Source organism: Equus przewalskii, chromosome 22 (genome assembly GCF_037783145.1).
Source record: "Equus przewalskii isolate Varuska chromosome 22, EquPr2, whole genome shotgun sequence".
Taxonomy (NCBI): Eukaryota; Metazoa; Chordata; class Mammalia; order Perissodactyla; family Equidae; genus Equus; species Equus przewalskii.
Window position 1 is genome coordinate 7,930,848 of NC_091852.1, and position 21,838 is coordinate 7,952,685.

Below are 21,838 nucleotides of genomic sequence, written 5' to 3' on the forward strand. Positions count from 1 at the left end.
AACGTGAATAAAGTAAACATAACTCAAACGCATTTCATAGGCTGTAAGAATCACGGAAGGGAACATACGTCCGTAAGTCAAACGACAGAATGAGGGTCTCTCGGAAATGGAAGGACAGGATTTAAAAAAAAGTTCAAATGGATGAACTTGAAAGATGATGTACCCATAAGCAGTATTAAAGAAACAATAGCATTGTTGAAATAAGTGTTAAAGACCAAAGGGTAACATACATTTGGATATGTAATTTCCATAAGATTGGTTCGAAGAAAAAAAAAATCTACCCCAGTCTTTGCTTAAATATTGTCATCTGCCAAAGATTTTGGTTATTACCTTTCTCAGGTTGAGGAGACAAGGACTGAAAAAAATTAGTTGGATGTGGAGATCTGGAAGATCTATGTGATTTCTAACGTGTCAACTATTTGGACCTTCATGTTGGCCGGACAGGCGTTCAGGAAAGCCAGGAAAATCAGAGATTGGGGCCTTGTGGTAAATCTCGTACTTTGACTTGTAAGGATATTTGTACCTACAGAAGTTTACCAATTTTCCCGAATTAGAAGAAAATAAAGTACACATAACGTCAACGAATTTGGGATCCTACCCCCACCTTCCTTTTCTCTTTCTGCCAGTCAGCTTCCCGCCCTCAGGCCAGCTCTTGGCTTTACCGAGCAAACAGTGTTTACGCCGAAGGGCCCTGCAAGGCTCCTACCGCACCCCCAGTTCGGGCCGGGTCCCCAACTCCAAGACCCCGAGCCAGGCTCGGGCCAGGGCCCTGCACGGGAAGCACAGGCGGGCTCCCGGAGGCGTGGGAACGGGCGCCGCGAGCTCCTCCTCCCGGGCTGGGCGGCGCCGGGCCCGCGGGAAGGTGGCGAGGGCGGCCGTGCCGGGCGCTCAGCGGCGGGCGAGCGGGCGGGCACTGCGGGGAGGGCGCGGAGTCGGGGCGCGCTCACACCACTTCGGGGCCGGGAGCGCGCCGCCCCCACCCCGCCCAGGCGCCTGGCCCCGCCCGGGCATTCCCGCAAGTCGTCGAACCAGCCTGACTGGCCCAACTCACCGCGGATCCCGGCGGCAGCAGGTGGCCCCGGACGTGCCGCTGTCGCCGCAGCCAGGACGGGCAGCGCGCCCCATCGCGCCCTGGAGCCCTCTGGGCCGCCCCCGCCGCGCTGGATGGAGGCGGACGGGGACCGCGAGGAGCTGGCCCGGCTGCGCTCGCTCTTCGCTGCCTGCGACGCGAACCGCTCGGGGCGCCTGGAGCGCGAGGAGTTCGGCGCGCTGTGCGCGGAGCTGCGCGTGCGGCCGGCCGACGCCGAGGCCGTGTTCCAGCGGCTCGACGCCGACCGCGACGGCACCATCACCTTCCAGGAGTTCGCGCGCGGCTTCCGCGGGGCCCTCCGCGCTGGGCGGAGCGGGGGCTGGGGGTCCCCGGAGCCCGCGTCCGCCGCGGCCCGGGCTGGGCTCGACCCCGGGGACAGCGTGGAGGACGAGGTCGACGAGGACGCGGCGGAGGTGCTGGCCGCCCCCTGGGGCCCGGCGAGCCCTGGCCTGGCTTGGCAGGACTTCCAGGCGCGACTCGGGGACGAGGCCAAGTTCATCCCCAGGTGCGTGTGTGAGTTGGAGGGCGGGAGGTGATGAGGGTGTTTCTTGTCCTCCCGGGTGCGCTGCCATCTCTGCCTCTGACACTGTGGAGTATGCAGACCCACTGGACCCTGCTCTACTCTGCGAGTTGCCTTTTCCCATTCCGTGACTCACTTTAACTTTTCCGAGACGAGATCTCCTAGAGTTAAGGAAAGGGATTGCGGTCAGAGTCAGGATTTGGGGAGAAAGTTTCTCTTGCTCATTTCTGAGTCCTGCACCTGGCACTTTGTTAATTACACGTGGCCACAGTGAAATCCGCAGTGTCCTGAGAGTCTCACGGGACACCGCTTTAGGAGCGCTCAGCACATCTCAAGGCGGCCTGCTGACGTCACCTATTCAGGGCTTCCGGGCTACACTCCAGAGCCAAGGCCCGGAGCGGTGACCTGGACTGTTTGCCAGTTTGGCATCCTCTATAGTAATTTTGCATGTGTTTTCCTACGACTAAGGGGAAAAAGAGACATTGTTGGGCATTTATATTGCTGGACACATACACGAATTCGTTGATGCCTGCTGTGTGTTTCACAGCGTTCATTTTTTTAATTTTCTTAGTAGCCTTGGGGGTTGACTTTTTTATGTCAGATTGATGGAGAAACTTAGCCCAGAAATTTAGACCTAAAGACGTTAAGGGACTTGCCCGGTTTATAAAAGAGCAGGGATTTGATCCCAGATGTGAACCGAAAAACTCTCGCTTTTTATATAACACGATAAAATGATAAAATCATACAATAAATTCTCTACTCCTATGATTCCGACAAAATAACATAATATCAAGTTACTAACTTAATTCCCAAGAGGAAAGGGGATGCCTGCAGGTTCAGGGCATGTAGGGAAAGTTACTCCGGTTTTATTCTTGGACGTTAATTTGCATCTCTCCATGCCTTGGTTTCATGGTGTGTCTCCAGCTGCTACTTGTGCTTTTTCCTCAGGCTCTACAAACCTGTTAATGCTGTAAAATGTTTTTCTCCTCCTTGTTTGAAATTTTATGGAGCTCTGGCTGTCATTATGAAGAAGATCTGAAAGGCATCATTTTGGTTGGCAGTTTACATTTGAGACATGAGACTCAGAAAACAACATAGCCCTGGGAGGCATCAGTGGCCTGCCTCACCCCTTCACAGCTTGGACCTGAGGGCTGGGAGGCCTCACTTCCTCCTCCGCCCAGCTTCTCCCTCCAGTTTGGAAAGTGTGGGGAACACTGGGCATGGAGAGTGACTCACTGCCATTTAAGAGGGATTGTGTAGAGAAAGTGGGTGTGATACTCACCTTTTCTAGTGTTTACAAATGAGTTAAAATGGAATGTCTCCACCAGGGAAGTAGAAAAATTTAAACGTTGCTGTAAACAATTCTTTGAATCATCTTTCATGTGTAACTTGGTTTGGGTCCAGCTAATTAGAAAAGGTAACAATTTTAGGAATAAGGAAAGGTGAGCCCACACCATATTTTTTACACACACACACACACAGATCTGCTTTTCACAGTTGTCAAGTCTCAGCAGCAAATATTTGACACTTAACCTTTAAAGGATTAAAACGACCTTAGGATCAGCATAAAAACCGGCACTTAATATTATCAGTGACAATGTTATTATCACGATGCCTTTCCAAACTCAGGTTATTAAATTTAATGGGCCCCAGTGTCACCTGGTAGACTTGTGTTCTAAGCCCCACCTCCTTCTTATGTGAGATTAACAAGTACAATATTTGCCTTCCTGTACTTGTTTGAGTGGAAAAGAACTAAACTGAGTTGCTTCGTCTGATTGTTACCATGGCAGCCATTAACTGTTTTGGTAAATTGGATTGATTCTATTCCGCTTCCTCATACAGCTGCTCATCTTCCCTTCCTCTTTTCCAAAAGTGACAAATTTTGTTATTGATAATGCTGTTACTATTATTTCAGCCAAGTTAATTCTGCAAATGTTGTTGAATGCCTGTTTCGTGCCAGACACTATCTCAGGTACTGTCTTAGGTCCTTGGGAAAAAAGAGAAGGATGAGATATAGTTCATGCCCTCAAGAAGTTTGTAGTGTGGGTGAAACAGTTCTCACAGATTTCATCAAAGAACATTTAAAGGCAAGAGGGTTATTTGCAGGAAGCTCCATATATTGTGAGCAGAGCCCAACAGATGGCTGCAAGCCGGAGCTTTCCTTGAAGTCTTGAGTTTTATCTTTAAAAAAATTCATTTATTTGTTTGTTTTACTCCATAATATATTGGGGCTTGTTTTAATACAAAATGTTATATTTTCTTTTAATGGGAAAATTGTTTCTCCGAGAAGATGTGCCATTTCCGCTAGTGGCTTTCTTCCCACCTGGCCCTCCATCTTACCCCTGGTGGCATGCTGTCCCATGCCTATCCCACGGGGTATTCATGTCCTGTAATATAATAATGCAAATAGTGAAAATAATCAATAATACAAATAATGAAAATGGTCTCTGGGATGTATGTCAAAACTGAGGGACTTCTTCCTTTAAAGGCTGAAAGGGGAGTGTCCTGAGCAGTCTTGTGACCTGTTAACCTGAGCTGAGCAGATGCGAATGGTCTGTAGAGTCAGGATGGGTCGTCGCCACTTCCTAGTAAGCTGGAACGAGGTCAGCCAGCAGGTGAAACTAGAACGGGCAAGGCAATGTGGTTATGTAAGATACTCAGGAAGTAGGATTGTACCAGGCCAAGAAAAGTCCATGAAGTGGGGAGACAATGTGCGGGGAGAGACAGACAGCAACCTTGTACTAGCCTCGCCTAGCTAATTTCTGGTGCCAGGGGCGTTATCTTGGTGAAAGGGAGCTTTGTACCCAGTAGGTACTCAATAAATGTACTCAGTGTTTACTGAATGAATCGAATGAGCCTGTGTTCTTCAATTCTTTGGTTCATATACTGAGAGTACAGTTAATTCATGCTGTGTGCATTTTCATCACCTCTTTTGTAGGTTCCCTCCCTGCCCGTTTTTTTAAGTTCCTGGTGTGAGCTGGTCATGGTGTTAGGAGATTGGCAAGGAGAGAAGGAAATAGGGGGTGTGTGTGCCTTGAGCATTTGACTGGGCAGGGGGATGGTGGGACTCATCTCTCTTCTCTAGTCAGAGCTGAGGCCTTTCAGAGTTTTCTCAGCTCCATTTGTAGTGATTTTGAGTATCATTTGTGAATTGATTCACTTTGTTAAATTAACTTAGAACCCCACATGCTCACAGACTGAAACATGAGGATCCACCTGGCATTGGAAGCACAATGAATTTGTGGATGGGCACAGGTTCCTCACAACAGCTGGATCAGGGACAGACCCAGGGTAGGGGCCTGTGATGGAACAGGTGTTTGTCTGATTGGTGACCTGCCACACAGGGCTAGGGTGAGATTGGTTCAGATACCAAAATTGGTCCTGTGCCGTCAGCTGTTTCACATGGTTTGTGACCATTCTACAAGGTCCGTCCAAGGGAAGTCTTTTATTTAATAATTTAGAAACAGGAAATTTAATAAAGAACCCAAGCCACCCACGTGTGAACTGTATACAGATTGTCAAAACAGTTGACTAGAGCATGTCCGTAGGCTATAGTGAGGATTGCTAAAATTGAAAAGGAAAGATGGACAGTTGAACCCCATCCCACTCAACTAGGACACTTTTAAAAACATGTAGCTGCACGCAGGCAGAGCCTGGTTACAGGACTGGTCAGGCTTTCTTTTCCATTTCCCCTTCTTGGGTTCCATGTTAGCCCTTTTCGGTCTGTCTGCTTTCGTGGTAACGTGGTTGCTTCGGAAGCCTGCTTCATGCACCTGATATGGGGCTTGGCAGGAAGGGAAGGGAGGGGACAGAGAGGCAGAGAAAGAGGTAAACTCAGAGAGAGGCCTGGAGACATAGAGTGAGAGGAGGTGAAAGACAAGGATCCAGAGATAGATGGACAGACACTGATTGATTGATTCAATAGTGCCTCAGTTTCCCCTCTCTTCCCACTCAGTGAGTTTATGGCCCTGAGCCAGCTTGAGGGGGAGAGGCAAACCAGTCTGCTTTGTTTGCTCTCAGCTCTTGCGTATCTTCCAAATGTGAGCATCTTGGTGCTTTGGACTCTGTTTGTAGTGTTTGAAGAGGAATATATTGTTTTCACTCATATGGCCAGTAATGTGTGGTGCTCATCGAAGGAGATACAGATTTGTTCCAGCCTTGAGGCAAGATGGTGGGTAGGACCCGAGTCCTGGAGGAGGTTCAAGAGTGTTTGGAGTGTGTGTGATGTTTCCTTCTGCACTGGCTTTGGGACCTACCTGTGCACCAGCCACAGCTTTTCCCGAGATTGTCTGCCTTTTCTGGATTCAGAACTGGGGACTGTATATCTGTTTTCTCGCTATTGCTGGCCTGTTGCCTTTGTTTTTTCACTTTAATGTGTCCTCTGTCTCAATTACGTGTGCATTACCCTGCTGCTGAGTGGGAGAAACCTGTCTGTTAAGGAAACCACAGTTTTACCTGGAACCTTCCCAGCCTTGCCCCCGGGGCCTGGCCAGAGTCCGTGCATGGCTTAGTTTTTATGGACTGTACTTGCTGGTGGGGTCTCCTTCTGGTTCTGATATTTGAATTTCATCTCAAGGTAGTAATTTCTTTTTGGATTTCTGGTCCCAGAAAGGTATTCTGACCTTCCTGTCCTCAGAGGGCTGTCAGTTTTGGCCTTATGGACAGTGGCCTTCTTTGACCCTCAGATCTCACTGATGGTTCAGAGCTTTGCTCTCAGGTTTTGATGAGAGATTATTTTCTGTCCTTATGGTGTGGGCAGAAAGAAAAAGCCTTAACAGGGGGTGTCATTGGGAAGCCTGCACTCCAGGGACCATAGACTCTTCTGTAGCTTGTCTTGTCACCTAAAATGTTGATTTACTTCTCTTCCAAATCACTGTTCACATTCATGGTCATGCTATGAATTTGCACATATAAAAACCTTTACCTGTTTCCTGATTTCTACACGGTTACATAGTCTTATTTCACTTGTAAAATCAAAGTGGCTGCATCACGCTAGTGGGCCTTGAATGGAGCTTTGGAAGCTGAGGGCTGAAAGGAGAACCTTTAGATGACGGGAGAGGTGAGAACGCCATGTGAGTCAAGTGTTTGGGTTTTTTCTAGGATGGTGTATACAATATACACTCTTGCTTTGTGTATATCTCATTAAGCTTAGGTAGCACTTGACTGCGGTTTGTAGTTGAAGGAAGAAATGGAGAGAGATTATTTATCATGGGTGTTCAGGCTGCTCATCTGACTGTATTAGTCCCATATCAGGTTGTAAAATGGAAAGTAAACACCATTTTCCAGAGGGCAGTTGTAATGGTGGAATGCATTTGTGACACTTATGGATTCCCTGAAATTATTTCCTCAAAAAAACAATTTCATCGCTTCAACTTTGTAAATATTTGGGGTCTTCCAAATCAGCATTGCTTTTGTCAGGGTAATTATAAAAAGAGAAAAGTGAATTTTAACCCTTGAGGCCTTAGTGTATGTTTCTTATAAAAGCAGGATACATAGATGCAGTAGCTCAAACAGGTTTCTTTAATTCTCTAATTCACTCACTGTTGACATCCTGCGAGTGTCCTAAGCACCAGTGAGACTTCATAGACCTGATCCTGACCTTCAAGAAGCTTATTGTTTCACCTTCTTAAGTCTCTAGGAGTTTCTGCTACCCGAAGGACCTGGGATGCAGTATAACGAATGGAAAAATACCCCTGGCACATATCCTGGACTGAGGACATTTTATGTCAAGAGTGTTTCTCAAATCAGGGCCACAGACCCTTTGGGGTCTTTACATATGTACTTGGGAGTCTTGGAAGACTGAACATTTTTGTTTTCATTTTAATGAAATATAAAACAATTACATCTGAGCTCATTTGGAATCACCTGGATGACTCCTGCGTTACAGATTTGGCTGCACAATTTCAGAAGCTGCATTTGTGTTTAAGATTGTGCAGCATCCCACAGCACTACATTCATTGTTGTCGGCTGGTGAGGAGGGCCGGGCAGTGGTCTCCGGTGTGAATAAGGTATTCATGGAAATGGAAAGTGACTGACAACACAGAGTGTGGGGTTATCTGTGCTCTCAATAGAAAAGTATGGGAGAATGGAATTTTGATCACGTAAGTGTGCTCAAAAGAGCCACGTGCACGCTGAGGGTACCGTGCTGGTATTGGCCATGGTGATTTTGTTTCAGGTAGAAGTGCGTCTTCTGTCAGATTAGATGAATGTTGCTAATTCTGATGTCATTGATTTTGTTTCAGGTAGAAGTGCGTCTTCTGTCAGATTAGATGAATGTTGCTAATTCTGATGTCATTGATTTTGTAAATGTGTGTTGGCCTTATAAATGTTCTGAGCTATAAGTATAAGGAGTTTATATCTGGTTTATGTTTGTTCATAGTTAAGTAATGTGATAGAAACAATATTTACGTCAGCTCTGGAGTCCATAGGAGATATTTTCTTTAATAAGGTCTGCATGTTAATCAAGTGTGAGAAACACTGTTCTAAAAGGACTTGAACTCCTCAAGAACTGTATAGGATTGAAAACTTCTAGTTTCTCTATTTTTCACTACTTACTGATCTTGTCATTTAAATTGAGGGTGTAAAACTGTGGAAGTTCATCTTAAATTGCTCCCTGTCTTGTCATTTTTCCACAGAAGAAACTCTTCTTGCCTTTTTCCTATGTCTGTCCTTTCTTTCCTTTCTTCCTTCCTTTAAAAAAACATTTTTTCGTCTCCATCTGTGCCTGGGACTGTGCTAGGCATTGAGTGCTTTAAAATTGTATCCTGTCAAAAATCAGAGTTCCTTGGCCAGTTTCTCTGTATCCAGAGGTGACAACTCCAGTGGGGTATATAGAGTGGGAAGAATCAGGAGGTAGACGGTCTGGGTCCAGCTCTCTCGGGCCATCGGAAATCAAGCAGACCAACTAAATTCAGGGCGTTTCCTCCTCTCTTCACTAGAGCAGTTATGTATCTCTATCCCCTGTGGTGGTGGTACAGTTCCGGCCGGAGAGACTCTAGGCCCCTGTCAGATGATGTCCACGTTCCTTTCTCTTTCTGTTCCACAGGTGACTAACGTAGTTGAGGGGACTCGCAAACGCAGAGGCATCTGGGGCCGGGCAGGTAACATTGATCCAGGGAGTGGTGTCTGGGCCCAGTGCTAGTCTCTGCTTTGTCTGCTGGGGTGATGGACAGCTGCTGCGAGGCCAGATAAAGGCCCAGTGTTGCTACGATGCCAGCTTATAAAAGATGGTAGAAATTTCCAATTTTGCCTGCTCTGTGGAGTTCATAGCATGGAGGTAGGAAAGATCCCATTTCCAATTTGTGTCCTCTGTTTCCTACCTGTGAATGTGCCCTGGTAAATTCAGGTGTCAGGTGTGATCTCGCTTTGAAGATCAATGTGGATGTGGGCATGGGGTTCCACGGCACCCTAACTTCGCACTTCAATGATGCTACTTCCCCCTCTTCCAAGTTTGTGGGATAGTATTTTGACCCAAAGATAGTCTATCTTTACTCTCTTTTTTGCTTTTGGATGTTGTTGTACTTCTCAGAGTTACCTTGTTCAGGCTCAACAGATGTGGCTGTACAATATTTTCTACCTCTAGGTTAGGCTGCCCTTGTTGGTGTGTCCTTGGGGGAGGAGAGCTGAGCTCTGAATGTGCTGGGACGTCCAGAACACCTTTTACCCTGATGTCTATTTTTCTTCATTTGAAGCTGGAAGTACTTGGCTGTCACTGTTTTAAGACATGTAAAAAACCAATTGGAATGGAATGATTTCTGGTTAAAAGTAAGCGAATTTAATTATGAGAGATCATTTGGAATATTTTGTCCTTCAGGCAAAAAATTTTTTATGGGAGTGCAAAGATGCTCAACATCGCCAGTTATCATAGAAATGCAGATCAAAATCACAAACCACAATGAGCTGTCACCTCATACCTGTTAGGATGGCTGTTGTCAAAACACAGAAAGTAGTAAGTGCTAGTGAGGATGTGGAGAAATTGGAATCCTTGTGCACTCTTGGTAGGAATGTAAAATGTTGCATCCACTACGAAAACAGTATATAGGTTCCTCAAAAAATTAAAAATAGAGTTACCATATGATTCAGCAGTCCCACTTCTGGGTATATATCCAGAAGAATTGAAATCAGGATCTTGAAGAGATATCTGCACTCCCATGACCATTGCAGCACTATTCGCAATAGCCAAAGACGGAAACAACCTAAGTGCTTATCGATAGATAAATGGATCAAGAAAATGTGGTGTATACGTACAATGCAATATTATTCAACTTTAAAAAGGAAGGAATTCCTGCAGTATATGACAACGTGGATGAACCTTGAGGACATTATGCTAAGTGAAATAAGCCAATCACAGAAGGACAAATACTGCATGATCCACTTATATGAGGGATCTAAAGTAGTCACACTCTTAGAAGCAGAAAGTAGAATGGTGGTTGCCAGGGGCTGGGGAAGGGGAAATGGGAGTTGCTGTTCAGTGGGTATAGAGTTTCAGTCACTCAAGATGAAAAACTTCTAGAGATCTGCTGTACAAGAATGTTCAAATAGTCAACAGTGCTGTGCACTGTACACTTAAAATTTTGTTAAGAAGGTAGATTTCATGTTTTCTGTTTCTTAACCACAAGAAAAACAAATGTTACAGAAATATGGCCTTTTTTTGGCAGAGATAAAAAATTTGAATAGTTACAAAAGTTCTATGTCTTGTATTTTTTTGGAGCAGTCCCAAATAGAGGTTCTGATGACCTTTGCCCCTTACATGCACTCATACCTGTCAGGCCTTGTCTCGTTTTTAGGTGACCAAGCAGAAGCACTGGAGATAATGACACATTCTGAGCGCTCTGCCCAACCACAGACACCCAAAGGGCAACCACTCTCTTCAATTTCAATATTTTAGATTTAGTTTTGGGACATTTTGGTATGTTCGGCCATGATACCCCATTGTGATCTTTTACAGCTATAAAATTATGTGGCCCTTTTGTTATAATGGAATCTTTGACCAAGAATGGTTTTTGAATGTTTGGATTTGAAGTAAAAAAGTGCAAATGAGTTATTTATTCTGCAGTGTGAGTGCTGGGGTGAAAGGATCGCCTGCTGTCAGCCACCTGTGCTGCCTGGTCCAGAGGCAGACGGGCTCGGGGGAGGTTGGGCAGCATTGGCTGACTTTTCGCCCATCTGCTTAGGTGTGCTGGCTGTACCGTTTCGTCCCCTGACGTGACACAGTCGCCTCCTAATTCTCACTTCTGTAGCACAGGGTTACAGTTTGCTCTGAGCTGAGGTGGAAGAATTCCTGGAGAGTCAACTGACTTTTGCTCAGAAAATCCATATTTTCAGGATGTTTGTATGTCATGTTTTCTGACGGACACACGATAAACTAGTGTTAGTGTTTGTGACGCAGAATACTTTCTCTTTTCCTCCTTGGGCATCTGTTGGCATAGCTTGTACTTCAGTCTAGCAGATATAGCTAGCTTGTGGATGTTAGTGAATGAGTGATGGTGCAGGCATTTCTGCTCTAACATAGTGTCTGCGTTCCAGAAAAACCTAATATTCTGCAGACATACACAGGGCATATGACAAAAGAGTAAGGATGGGTTGACCACTTAATATCTATACAACTTTATAACCAGAGTACTCAAAAAGCCAGTAACAATGCTAATAAGATACTAGCACAATAAGAAAAAAGGCCACATTAGATTCTTCATAGACATAGAAATACAACAGTCCAGAATACCTGTAGATGTTTTAAAAAATAAAAAAATAAGATTTTACAGTTTTTTATTTTTTGAAGGTGAGGGTAGCTTGATGGAAGGAGGTGTAGTGTTGTGGCTGCTGAGTTATGGGGACAAGGACAAAAAGCACAAAGATCTGAGGGAACCAAGACAAAACACATGGACATTCTGTGCCCAGAGGAGGACCCCAGGGCTAGTGGGCATTGTGTCCAGCTCTGTGTTCACCTGCAGCCCGCTGCCCTCAGCTGTAGTCATGGACTTGCATTTGGCGGCTGTTACTTGGGGGCACAAAGCATTAACATGCTGGGAAATACAACTTCCACTTTAGCATCGTTCACCTACTGACCTGGAGAATAAGCTAATTGATGCTGTAGGAACGTGCATTGTGGCAGAGCAGTCCTGTCTTGAGTACAAATTCATGAGAGGCCCAAGCCAGACAGAGAGCCTGGGATGAGTGTCGATTGATTCTGTGTGTGTAGACTCAGAGGGTTTATCCTGGTCTACAAGGATACGCATTGTCTCTCTCCTAGGAGGGCCCAGTGAATCAGCTGTCTTCGGGCCAATAAGAATCTGTCAGTCTACAAAAGTCCACAGAACTGTCCCACAGGCTGGTACAATCCTACTGAACCCTGGCGAGGATTCAAATATTATGGTATAGCCAGGCATTTGGGGCCTTGAAAAGTGACCTCTGTCACATGGTATTTGTTATTAAAGTTCTTTTTCAACAACTGAATACGAATTCAGTTCTTATTGAATTCAACTTATTCAATTGAATAAGCTGAATAATCTTATTCAGTCCTTTTAGGCAGTGCTACATATCTTCACTGTGAAGCTGGTACATTTGTTTATATGTGATTAGCACCAAGGAAAAGTGTGATGATTTAAGCCACTGCCTACTTTAGGGTTCTCTAGAGAAACAGAACCAATAAGGGGTGTGTGTGTGTGTGCGCATGTGCGTGTGTCTGCATATCTATGTGTGTGTGTACAGAAGATATGTATGTAGAGACATATATAGATAGATTATCTGTATAAGAGAGAGTGAGAAGGAAATTTATTATAAGGAGTCGGCTCACATGCTGTGGAGACTGTCAAGTCCAAAATCTGCAGGGTAGGCTGACAGGCTGGAGACCCGGGAGGAGTCCATGTAGCAGTTCGAGTCTGAAGGCCGTCTGCTGGCAGAATTCCCTCTTTCTTGGTGGAGGTCAGTCTTTATCTTAAGGTCTTCAACTAACTGCCCACATTATGGAGGGGTCGTCTGCTGTACTCAGCTCTACTGACTTAAATGTTAATCTCGTGTACAAAATACCTTTACAGCAATATCCAGATGTGTATGACCCAATGTTTGAGTACTGTAGCCTAGCCAAGTTGACACAAAGAATTAACCATCACAGCCACTAAGAAACTTTTTCATATATTCTCAGTTTTTGTGTGAATCAATTTTGAAAAGATCAGAGAGCATTTTTTTTAATGCTTACAGCTTATAAAATATAAAATATACTAGAAAACTTTCAAGTATTTATTTGAATCTGGAAAAATCCCTGTGCATATATTATGTTCCTCCTAAACCCCTTCGATATGCCTAAATGCATCAAAACAACATACTGAATTTCTGGGGCGACTTTAAGGGTGTTAACATTTTTCTTTCTGCCAAGAAGGGGCTTGCCCTCCCGGAGTTTGTGACTCTGAGATGCCCTGGTGGGACAAGAGGGCCTATCATTCACCTTGTCTCCACCCTTCCATTCTCACCCTCCAGTCTTACTCTTCATCACAATGTCTGTAATTCTAACCTAAGCACCTCACAGAAGAGGCCTCTAGGATTTGAGCAGGCTTGGCCATCTGGAGAGCCAGGCCAGCATTTTACTCTGCTGCTCTTCGCCAGGTGGACTGACTGCTTGTGCACTTCCTTTATGGGAAATGCATTATGCTAAGCAGTCCAAAGGCTGAAGTTTTAATGAGAAACAATAAAAATTCCTTAGAGCGGGACCAGCTCCTTATTCTGCCGTCCCCACCTACTAGTTGTTGTCCTTGAGTTGGTAGTTGCTAACAGGGATGCAGTTTGAGAGGCATGGGGAAGCCCAGACGTAGTCTACCAGATATAGGTCCTAAAATTCAGCCATAAGAAAGCTGCTGGTTCCATGCTCTTGTCCCCAGGATGGGGCATTATCACTGCCCAGCAGCTCAGCAGACACTGGTTCTAAATCCCTCTTTTCTCAGGCGTTGCTGCTCAGACCAGCAGCGTTGGCAACCCCTGGGAGCTGTTCTAGAAATGCAGACACTTGGGACCCACTACAGACCTCCTCGTGCATCTGCATTTTAACAAGATCCCTGCGTGATTTGTGCACGTATTGAACTTTGCTGAGGAAATGAGAAATGAGGGTATGTGATGTGGCGACGTGTGGTCGAGACCTGCTTTAAAAAATTTACAAAAGACCTAGAAAGAGAATGTCCAACTGAGGTAGAAAAGGTAAAACTTCACATACTTCCAAGTTTTGCCTTGGGTTGCCTCTGGCTATTTGAAATTCTGAACTGTGAAGTGTTCTTGACTGAATTTACCATGAAGATAAGTAATTTATACTTCATCAAGTATATCGTGTATTTTGTGACTATTCTTCAAAGACAAATACACATACAGCAAAGTGCTCAGACCCTTTAGTGGACAGCTTGCTGCATCTTCACAGACGAAATGCTCGCATCCTCAGCATCTGGAGCAAGAAGCAGGACATTTGCAGAAGCTCCTCAGTGCTCCCTTCCAGTCCCTACAGCCCCCGCCCTCAGGGTAGTCATAATCCTTTGTCTGTTTTCTTTCTTACGTTGGCTTGGCTTCTTGCATCAGCATTATGTTTGTGAGCTGGTATTTGTAGATCTGTCATTTGTGTTGCTGTAGCTTCACTGTGTGAAGATACCACAATTTATTTATCCATTTTACTATTAATGGCCACTTGGGTGATTTCCACTTTGTGGCTATTACAGATGGTGCTGCAATGAGTAGTCTGTCACATGTCTTTTGGTGAGCATGTGGCCACATAAAATGCAGTGCTTTTAATAATTGTTTTCAAAATCATTTAAGCTTTCCTTGCTGATGCAGGGTCATCATTATGAAGTCTGGCGTCATCCTGGCTGCAGTATAGTGATATCCCCAGTATTGCAGAGATGGTAGCTCAGCTTGACTTGTTGAGTTCCTGTATGCATTTTCTGCTCTTGCTCTCAGGCTGCCAGGTTACAAGGCACTATTGTCATTTCCTCCCTCTTTCCTAGGTACCTTCATTTGCTGAAGATTCAGAGAGCAAATGATCAGATGTATCAGAACTGCATTTTAAAACCCCTGCTTGAATGCAGGTTACTCCTTTGCCAAGCAGGGGTGTCTCAGAGGCTGTTTTTCATTCTTTCCTGACTTTCAACCTTCTTTTAGATTCCACGTGGAGCCTGATACCTGAGTTTCAGATGGCTGGAGTGTTGCCATCATTTTGGAGTTGTTATTTCTGTTTGTCTTCATGTTTTAACTCCTTTTCCCATTTTGTGCATATTGAAAGATCCCCAAAGTAGACTCTGTAGTTCTAAGTTATCCTTGTAGAAATTACGCCATTTAGAAAGACAAGCGCACAACATGGCTTTATAGCATTATGAATACATAGAAGAAGTAGACATCTAGCCAGGAGTGGGTGTGGGCTTGTGCTGAGATGCACCCATGGGAGTCTGGCAAGATAGGGGCTTGCACCTGTGTCTTGGGTCCCCAGCCCAATAATTGGTCATTGAAATTATTTTTAATGCTCACTTTTTTGAGTATTGGGGACATGCTACAAACACTATCGTGGAGGCAGACATCCTGCTGCTCTGTGGGTTCTCCTCGTCCCTTCAAGGGAATGATTGTAGTAACTTCATTACAGCTCCTTCTTTAGTATTTCGTTGGAAAGCAACCGTTCAGCATTCATTTCCATTTTGTTTAGTAGCTTTTGGGCCACCTGTACTGCCCGGAGGGGATGTCATCCATGCAGGTGAGAGAGGAGGGCAGCTCGTACCAGAGAACCAGAACTGGAAACCAGGGAAGAGTAAAGGTTTGGGATGAAAAATACAAACTGAGATAAATGTAAATACCCAGCTCACTGAAATTGCTTTTTCCTTATCTGATGACCCAGTGAGTTAAGATGATGACTCAATTAAGAGAAGACCGGTTTTTCTTTTCCTGGCTCTCCTGAGGGCCTGAGGTCAGATTCCATCAGGAGATAGTGTTTGCAAATCTGAGGGCTGTTTGCTTTTTAGTGGCCTGTGGCTCTGGGAGCTCAAAATGGACTAGTTTTCGAGACAGCTGATCCTGGAATAATGTGAAAAAGTCAGATTTTAATAGGATTTTTGGCTACCTTCTTTTTTTAATCACATTGCTGAAAGTCACCCGTCAGTTCTTCAGAAAATCAAATGAAAAACTAATTACACTTTCCTGCCGGCTGCTGGGAAAGCAATGAAACGGACAGTTGAGGAGCAGTGGGGTGTATCTGGGGAAGCTCCTACCTTGTGGAAAATATGCCCCAGGCACCATCGAACGAGACTGGGAGCCTCTCCAAGGGGCTTAACTGTTGAAATGTTGAATTAAAGATGTCAACAACATTTTATTTTAAAGGGGAAACGTGTTCAAGAAAATTTATAAGAAAGTCTCTACAACTAATTTTGCTTTAGTTTAATAGTTTTGATCTGTCTCTTTGCATAGAACAGAGAGACTGGAAAACCATTATTCATTTCAATGATTCTTAAAAGTAGATTTTAAATAATTCTTTCTATGACTTTTTTTGTACAGTAACTAAACAGTACCATGTATACAGATAGTTTTAATTTAAGATAGTTCAAAGATGTTGTCAGAGAAAAGAAATTCTTGTTTAATTACATGCTCTTTCACAGCAAACTCTTGTAATTGTTGAGAGGGGCTTTTAAGAAGGCCAGAGTAGGTTGTGTATAATCTCCAACAGATTTCCTTGCCAGAATCATCTGTACTCTATATGGTCAATATTTAGCTGTTGACAAAAATGTGACTATAGCTTAGGCACTAAACAGTTATCCTTCTATGATATCAATAATAATTTACAGTTAAATGTCAATCATTCAATAATTAGTAGTTGGTGTTCAAATATATTACATGTTAAGTCAAGAAATATATTTGTGGTATTGGCATTAAAACAGACACATAGAATAATGGAACAGAGTAGATATCCCAGAAATAAACCCACTCTTATATGGTCAATTGCTTTACGACAGAGGAGCCAAGAACATGCACAAAGGAGAAAGGAGGGGCCAGCCCGGTGGCGCAGTGGTTAAGTTCGCACGTTCTACTTTGGCAGCCAGGGGTTCGCTGGTTCAGATCCCAGGTACAGACATGGCACTGCTTGGCAAGCCATGCTGTGGCAGGCGTCCCACATATAAAGTGGAGGAAAATGGGCACGGATGTTAGCTCAGGGCCAATCCTCTTCAGCGAAAAGAGGATTGGCAGCAGATGTTAGCTCAGGGCTAATCTTCCTCAAAAAAAATAAAATAAAAAAATTAAAAAGGCGAAAGGAAAGTCTCTTCAATAAATGGTATTGAGAAAACTGGACAGCCATGTGCAAAAGAATGAAACTCGACCACTATCTTACACCATACACAAAAACTAAGTCAAAATAGGTTTAAGACTTGAACGTAAAACTTGAAACCATAAAACTCCCAGAAGAAAACATAGCCAGTGAGCTCCTTGATGTCACTCTTGGCAATGATGTTTTGAATTTGACTCCAAAAGCAAAGGCAACAAAAGCAAAAATAAACAGGTGGGACTACATCAAACTAAAAAGCTTCTGCACAGCAAAGGAAACCATCAACAAAATGAAAAGGCAACTTACAGAATGGGAGAAAATATTTGCAAATCATATATCTGATAAGGGGTTAATATCCAAAATATATAAAGGATTCATACGACTCAACAACAAAAAATCTGATTAAAAAATGGGCAGAGGATCTGAATAGATATTTTTCCAAAGAAGATATATAGATGGCCAGCAGGCCTGTGAAAAGATGCTCAGCATCACTGATCATGAGGGAAATGCAAATCAAAACCACAGTGAGCTATCACCCCTCACCTGTCAGAATGGCTATTATCAAAAAGACAAGAAATAAGAACTGTTGGCAAGGATGTGGAGAAAAGGGAACCCTTGTGCACTGTTGATGGAAATGTAAATTGATGCAGCCACTTTGAAAATCAGTATGGAGGTTCCTCAGAAAATTAAAAGTGGAACTATCATAGGATCCAGCAATTCCACTACTGGGTATTTATCCAAAGAAAATGAAAACACTAATTTGAAAAGATATACGCGCCCCCATGTTCATTGCAGCATTATTTACAATAGGTAAGACATGGAAGCAACCTAAGTGTCCATCAATGGATGAATGGATAAAGAAATTGTGGTATATATACACAATGGAATACTACTCAGCCATAAAAAAGAATGAAATCCTGCGATTTGCGGCAAACATGGATGGACCTTGAGGACGTTATGCTAAGTGAAATAAGCCAGACAGAGAAAGAGAAATATTTGTGATTTCACTTATATGTGGAATTGAAAAAACAAAACAAACAAACAAAGCAAAACCAGACTCATAGATACAGAGAACAGATTGGTAGCTGCCTGAGGGAGGGGGGCTTGATGGGGCGAAAGGGAGCAAGAGGTACAAACTTGCCGTTATAAAATTAAGTCTTGGGGATGTAATGTACAGCATGGTGGCTATAGTCAATAATGTATTACCTTTGTGTGATGACACAGGATAACTAGACTTATCGTGGTGATCATTGTGCAGTGTAAACAAATGTCAAAGCATGACGCTGTACACTTGAAACCAATATAATATTGCATGTCAATTATACTTCAATAAGTAAGCAAAAAACCACAAATCTGAAGTGGAAGTGACTGAAGGGTCCTCTGCGTATTAGAAAAGTTAGTTACAAATCCCAGCTGGACAGAGGGTTTCTCCAGTTGACAATTTTTGACTCTTTCAGTTTTCTTAGTATGGATTATATTGTAAATATTGGGCACCTCCCCTGTTGGAAACAATGTGAAAGGAGAAAAGGGAAAAATAAAGGAAGGAGAAGGCAGCCAGCAGGGGGAAGAGTATTTGTGTACGCTCTTGCCTGTGGAGTTCAGAAGCAATCTGCTGTACTTTCTAGAAACTCCTCCTTTCTCACTGTGTTCAGAAGTGAGACACTTTTTAGATTGGCAGTCGGATTTCCCATAGTTCTCAGCCCCAACCCTGTGCCAGGCAAGGTTCATCTGTGCCTCCACACTGCTGTCTTCTTTACCCTCTCTGAGTCAGAATCCTTAGGCCGCCTCAGATCCATTTCAAAATCCCGCCTTCTCCGCTTCACCCCCCATTGAGTCCTCCTTCCCAGGCCTCTGTCTTTCATTCATTAATGTAGGATCTGTTGCAGGTCAGATATCTGGGTGCTGCAAGGGGAGTGGAGGCTGATATGGTGACCGGGAAGGTAAACATCCACAGAAAACTCAGTACGCAGAGCTTCAGATAAGTGTAGCAGGGGATCTGAACGGAAGGATTTCTTGTGGTTGGAGTAGTCAGGGCAGGCTTCCTGGAGGAGGTGACTTTCGGGAGAACCTTGACTGATGTGCAGGGTTTGATTTCTAGATAGGAAATACAAAAGGTATTGATTTTGATCAGAGACTTAGAATAAAATGTACTTTGGCTAGGAAGGGATAAAGCTGTTTTCCAATCCTTTTCAGTCTCAAAGATTGAAAAAAAGTAGTTAAGGGATGGGATGATGTTGAATTAACCAAGGTAACATGTTTGATGTTAACATTGTCTCCTTTGTTGAACGTTGTGTGTTGAGCATGTGCAAAATATTTGAGGACAATGAGTGCCTAAGGATGCCTCAAAGATGAGAAGGGTGAAGGAAATGAGATGGGAAAGTAGAGTGGCCATAGAATTGATTCTCCAAACCAGAATCTTCTTGTGAATAAAATCAGAGGAACTACTGTGGTTACACTTCTCTGATTTATTGAAGTATTTTATATCCTGACAAATTGCTTTTATTATATACATGGTCCTATAAAATAGTTCCATTCCAAAAGTTAAAAAAGTTATTTCTAAAAGATATAAACATTTTGTGTGTGTTAAAATAAAGAAAATCTTTATATCAATTATGTGAACATTAAAAAATTGCATATAAAAGTTAAAAAAGTTATTTCTAAAAGATATAAACATTTTGTGTGTGTTAAAATAAAGAAAATCTTTATATCAATTATGTGAACATTAAAAAATTGCATAAACAATAGTTTCAGAAAAATGTTCAAGTATTTTAGTCAGTTACTTTGCATATCTCTCTCTAATACTTTTCTGAAGAATACATCTTTTTTCAGTGTGGTCTTATTATGCTTTTTTCCTCCATAAAATTGCTTGTAATCTTCTTTAGAGTTACATAATTGTTGACATCAGCAATTGACTCTTCTCTGTAGGTCATAATGTTTTTAATTAAGAAAACATTCTCTGTATAAGTGCTGAGATAAAAGTGTAGAGAAAATTCTGATAAATGGAGGATATTCTCGATTCTATTTAGTTTTGGTATTGGCGTGTGTAAACATTGACATAAGTAAATATTTCAGCCCATGGTTGTCACATGCTCTGTTTTTGCCTCCCTTCTAAGTACTTTCTTTGACAAATATTTGACGAGTTTCCTAACTTTTGTAAGATAGGACTTGTCAAATAAGCTCTCTCCATTGATGAGGCTTCAATGTTTTCCCATGCTCAGATGCTTCAAAATAGTAGGCCTTTTCAATTTCATCTTATTTTGGTACAGAATGTAAATTTAATCAAGTGAAAATAGGTCCATCAGAAGATTTTTCCCGTAAGTTGAGATGCTCCAAATTGTAATTATGAAGGTTTGGAGTTAGATTGTGCACCATTTGAGCTCTCATCATTTAATCTGTTTAGTTCCTCAGTATCTTCCTGTTTTCAGCCTTAGTTTAAAATTTATTCCAGTCTGTTTACAGCTTCAGAAGCTGAAGGTAGTTTTTATGGCTCCCCTTGTTGACTAATTTGATAAAAGTTTTCCAACAGATTTTGAGCAGAAGGTAATGAAAATGTAGAGGACTAGTTTACAAAAAAACATGGAACGATTTGCTAAGTAGTTCTTCAGAGATTCAGACGTTTCCAGAACCCCACTGATGCCAGGCCGCAAAGAGAGACAGGAAGCGCCCTGGAAGTGTTCAGACGCTGCAGCTGTGTTGCAGCCAGTCCAGCTGGTAAGATGTCAGAGCCTGTTGGGATGCGCTGAGAAACCCCACCACCAATTCCGGGTGCGTTTCTACTTCACAGATTTCTTAATTGAGTAAAAGTCTAATTTTTCCCACAGTGCTTTACTCCTGTTTTTCAGTGAATTTATAATAGTATCCATAATAAGGCTGGATGTTTTACCTTCAACAGGATGAACTTCCAAAAGCTTTACTTTGATTCCATAAAGTGGATAGAAAAAAATCAAACCATTATTAACTGGAGTTAACTGATTTTCTTTTTGAGGCATCTGATCAGACTGATCAACTACCCTCGTTTACATTGTGAAGTTCTTTTTCTGCTAGTGGAGATAACATAGACAGCTATCTCCTCACTGTCTGCGTTTGTACGAGAAAACTTGGAATTGAAAATGGGCAGAATCCGTTTAGAGGAACCGTCCTTTGATGGAAGGAAAAGTCGTGCTTCCCAGGAGGTGGTACGTGAACCTTCGGCAGCTGCCCCGGGAATTGCAGACTCCCAAGAGAAGCATAGTTTTCTTAAGATGGAGATGCTGAGGCCTCTTCAGGAGATTTCTGGTTTTCTCCTTGGTTTTCTTGTGGTTAATGATATCAGTCTAGTCTGCTATGATGTAGGATAAATGTCGACAAATATTTTTTTTAATAAGTTATTTTGTTTTGGAATTATGTTAGATTTACAAAAACACCGTGAAGATAGTACATAGAATTCCCATATAACCTGCACCCACTCTCTCCCATTATTAACAGCCTGCATTGGTGTAGTACATTTGTTACGGTTAATGAACTGATGTTGATATGTTATTATTAACTAAAGTCCATACTTTATTCAGATTCCCTCAAATGACCATTTTTTTAATCCCATCCAGGATTAGTTGTCATGTCTCCTTAAGCTCCTCTTGGCTGTGACAGCTAACAATAACAACATTTCGAGCAAGTTACACATTTATCACCGTCTTTCTTGAGAAATTGGAATTTGGTACTTTTTATTAAGCACACACCTGTGTTTGTTTTTTGAGGTCATTACTGCTGAAACGGTTTATGTTATTGCAAAATCTAAAAGCATTACCATCTAATAAAATGACTAGTTATACATTTTAAACCGTACTAAAAATGATTATGTAGGAAATCATTATGATTATGTAGGAAGCGCATTCCAGTTACTCTCCATTGCTCTGTGGCAGGACTGTCCAACTTGTATTTTCTGTACCTATTTCAAGTACACTGTGCCTGTAATGTGCCTGTT

The 21,838-nt window shown here is 42.9% G+C and overlaps 1 protein-coding gene across 1 annotated transcript in view; it reads left to right on the top strand.

The window, feature by feature from the left end:
* Window positions 1-891: 891 nt before the first annotated feature.
* Window positions 892-21,838, top strand: part of RASEF (RAS and EF-hand domain containing) — a 72,725-nt gene continuing 51,778 nt past the window's right edge. Inside the window, exon 1 of the mRNA XM_008537763.2 lies at window positions 892-1,595. Coding sequence (XP_008535985.2) covers window positions 1,165-1,595 — 431 coding nt within the window. The 5' untranslated portion in view covers window positions 892-1,164. The remainder of the gene's footprint in view (window positions 1,596-21,838) is intronic.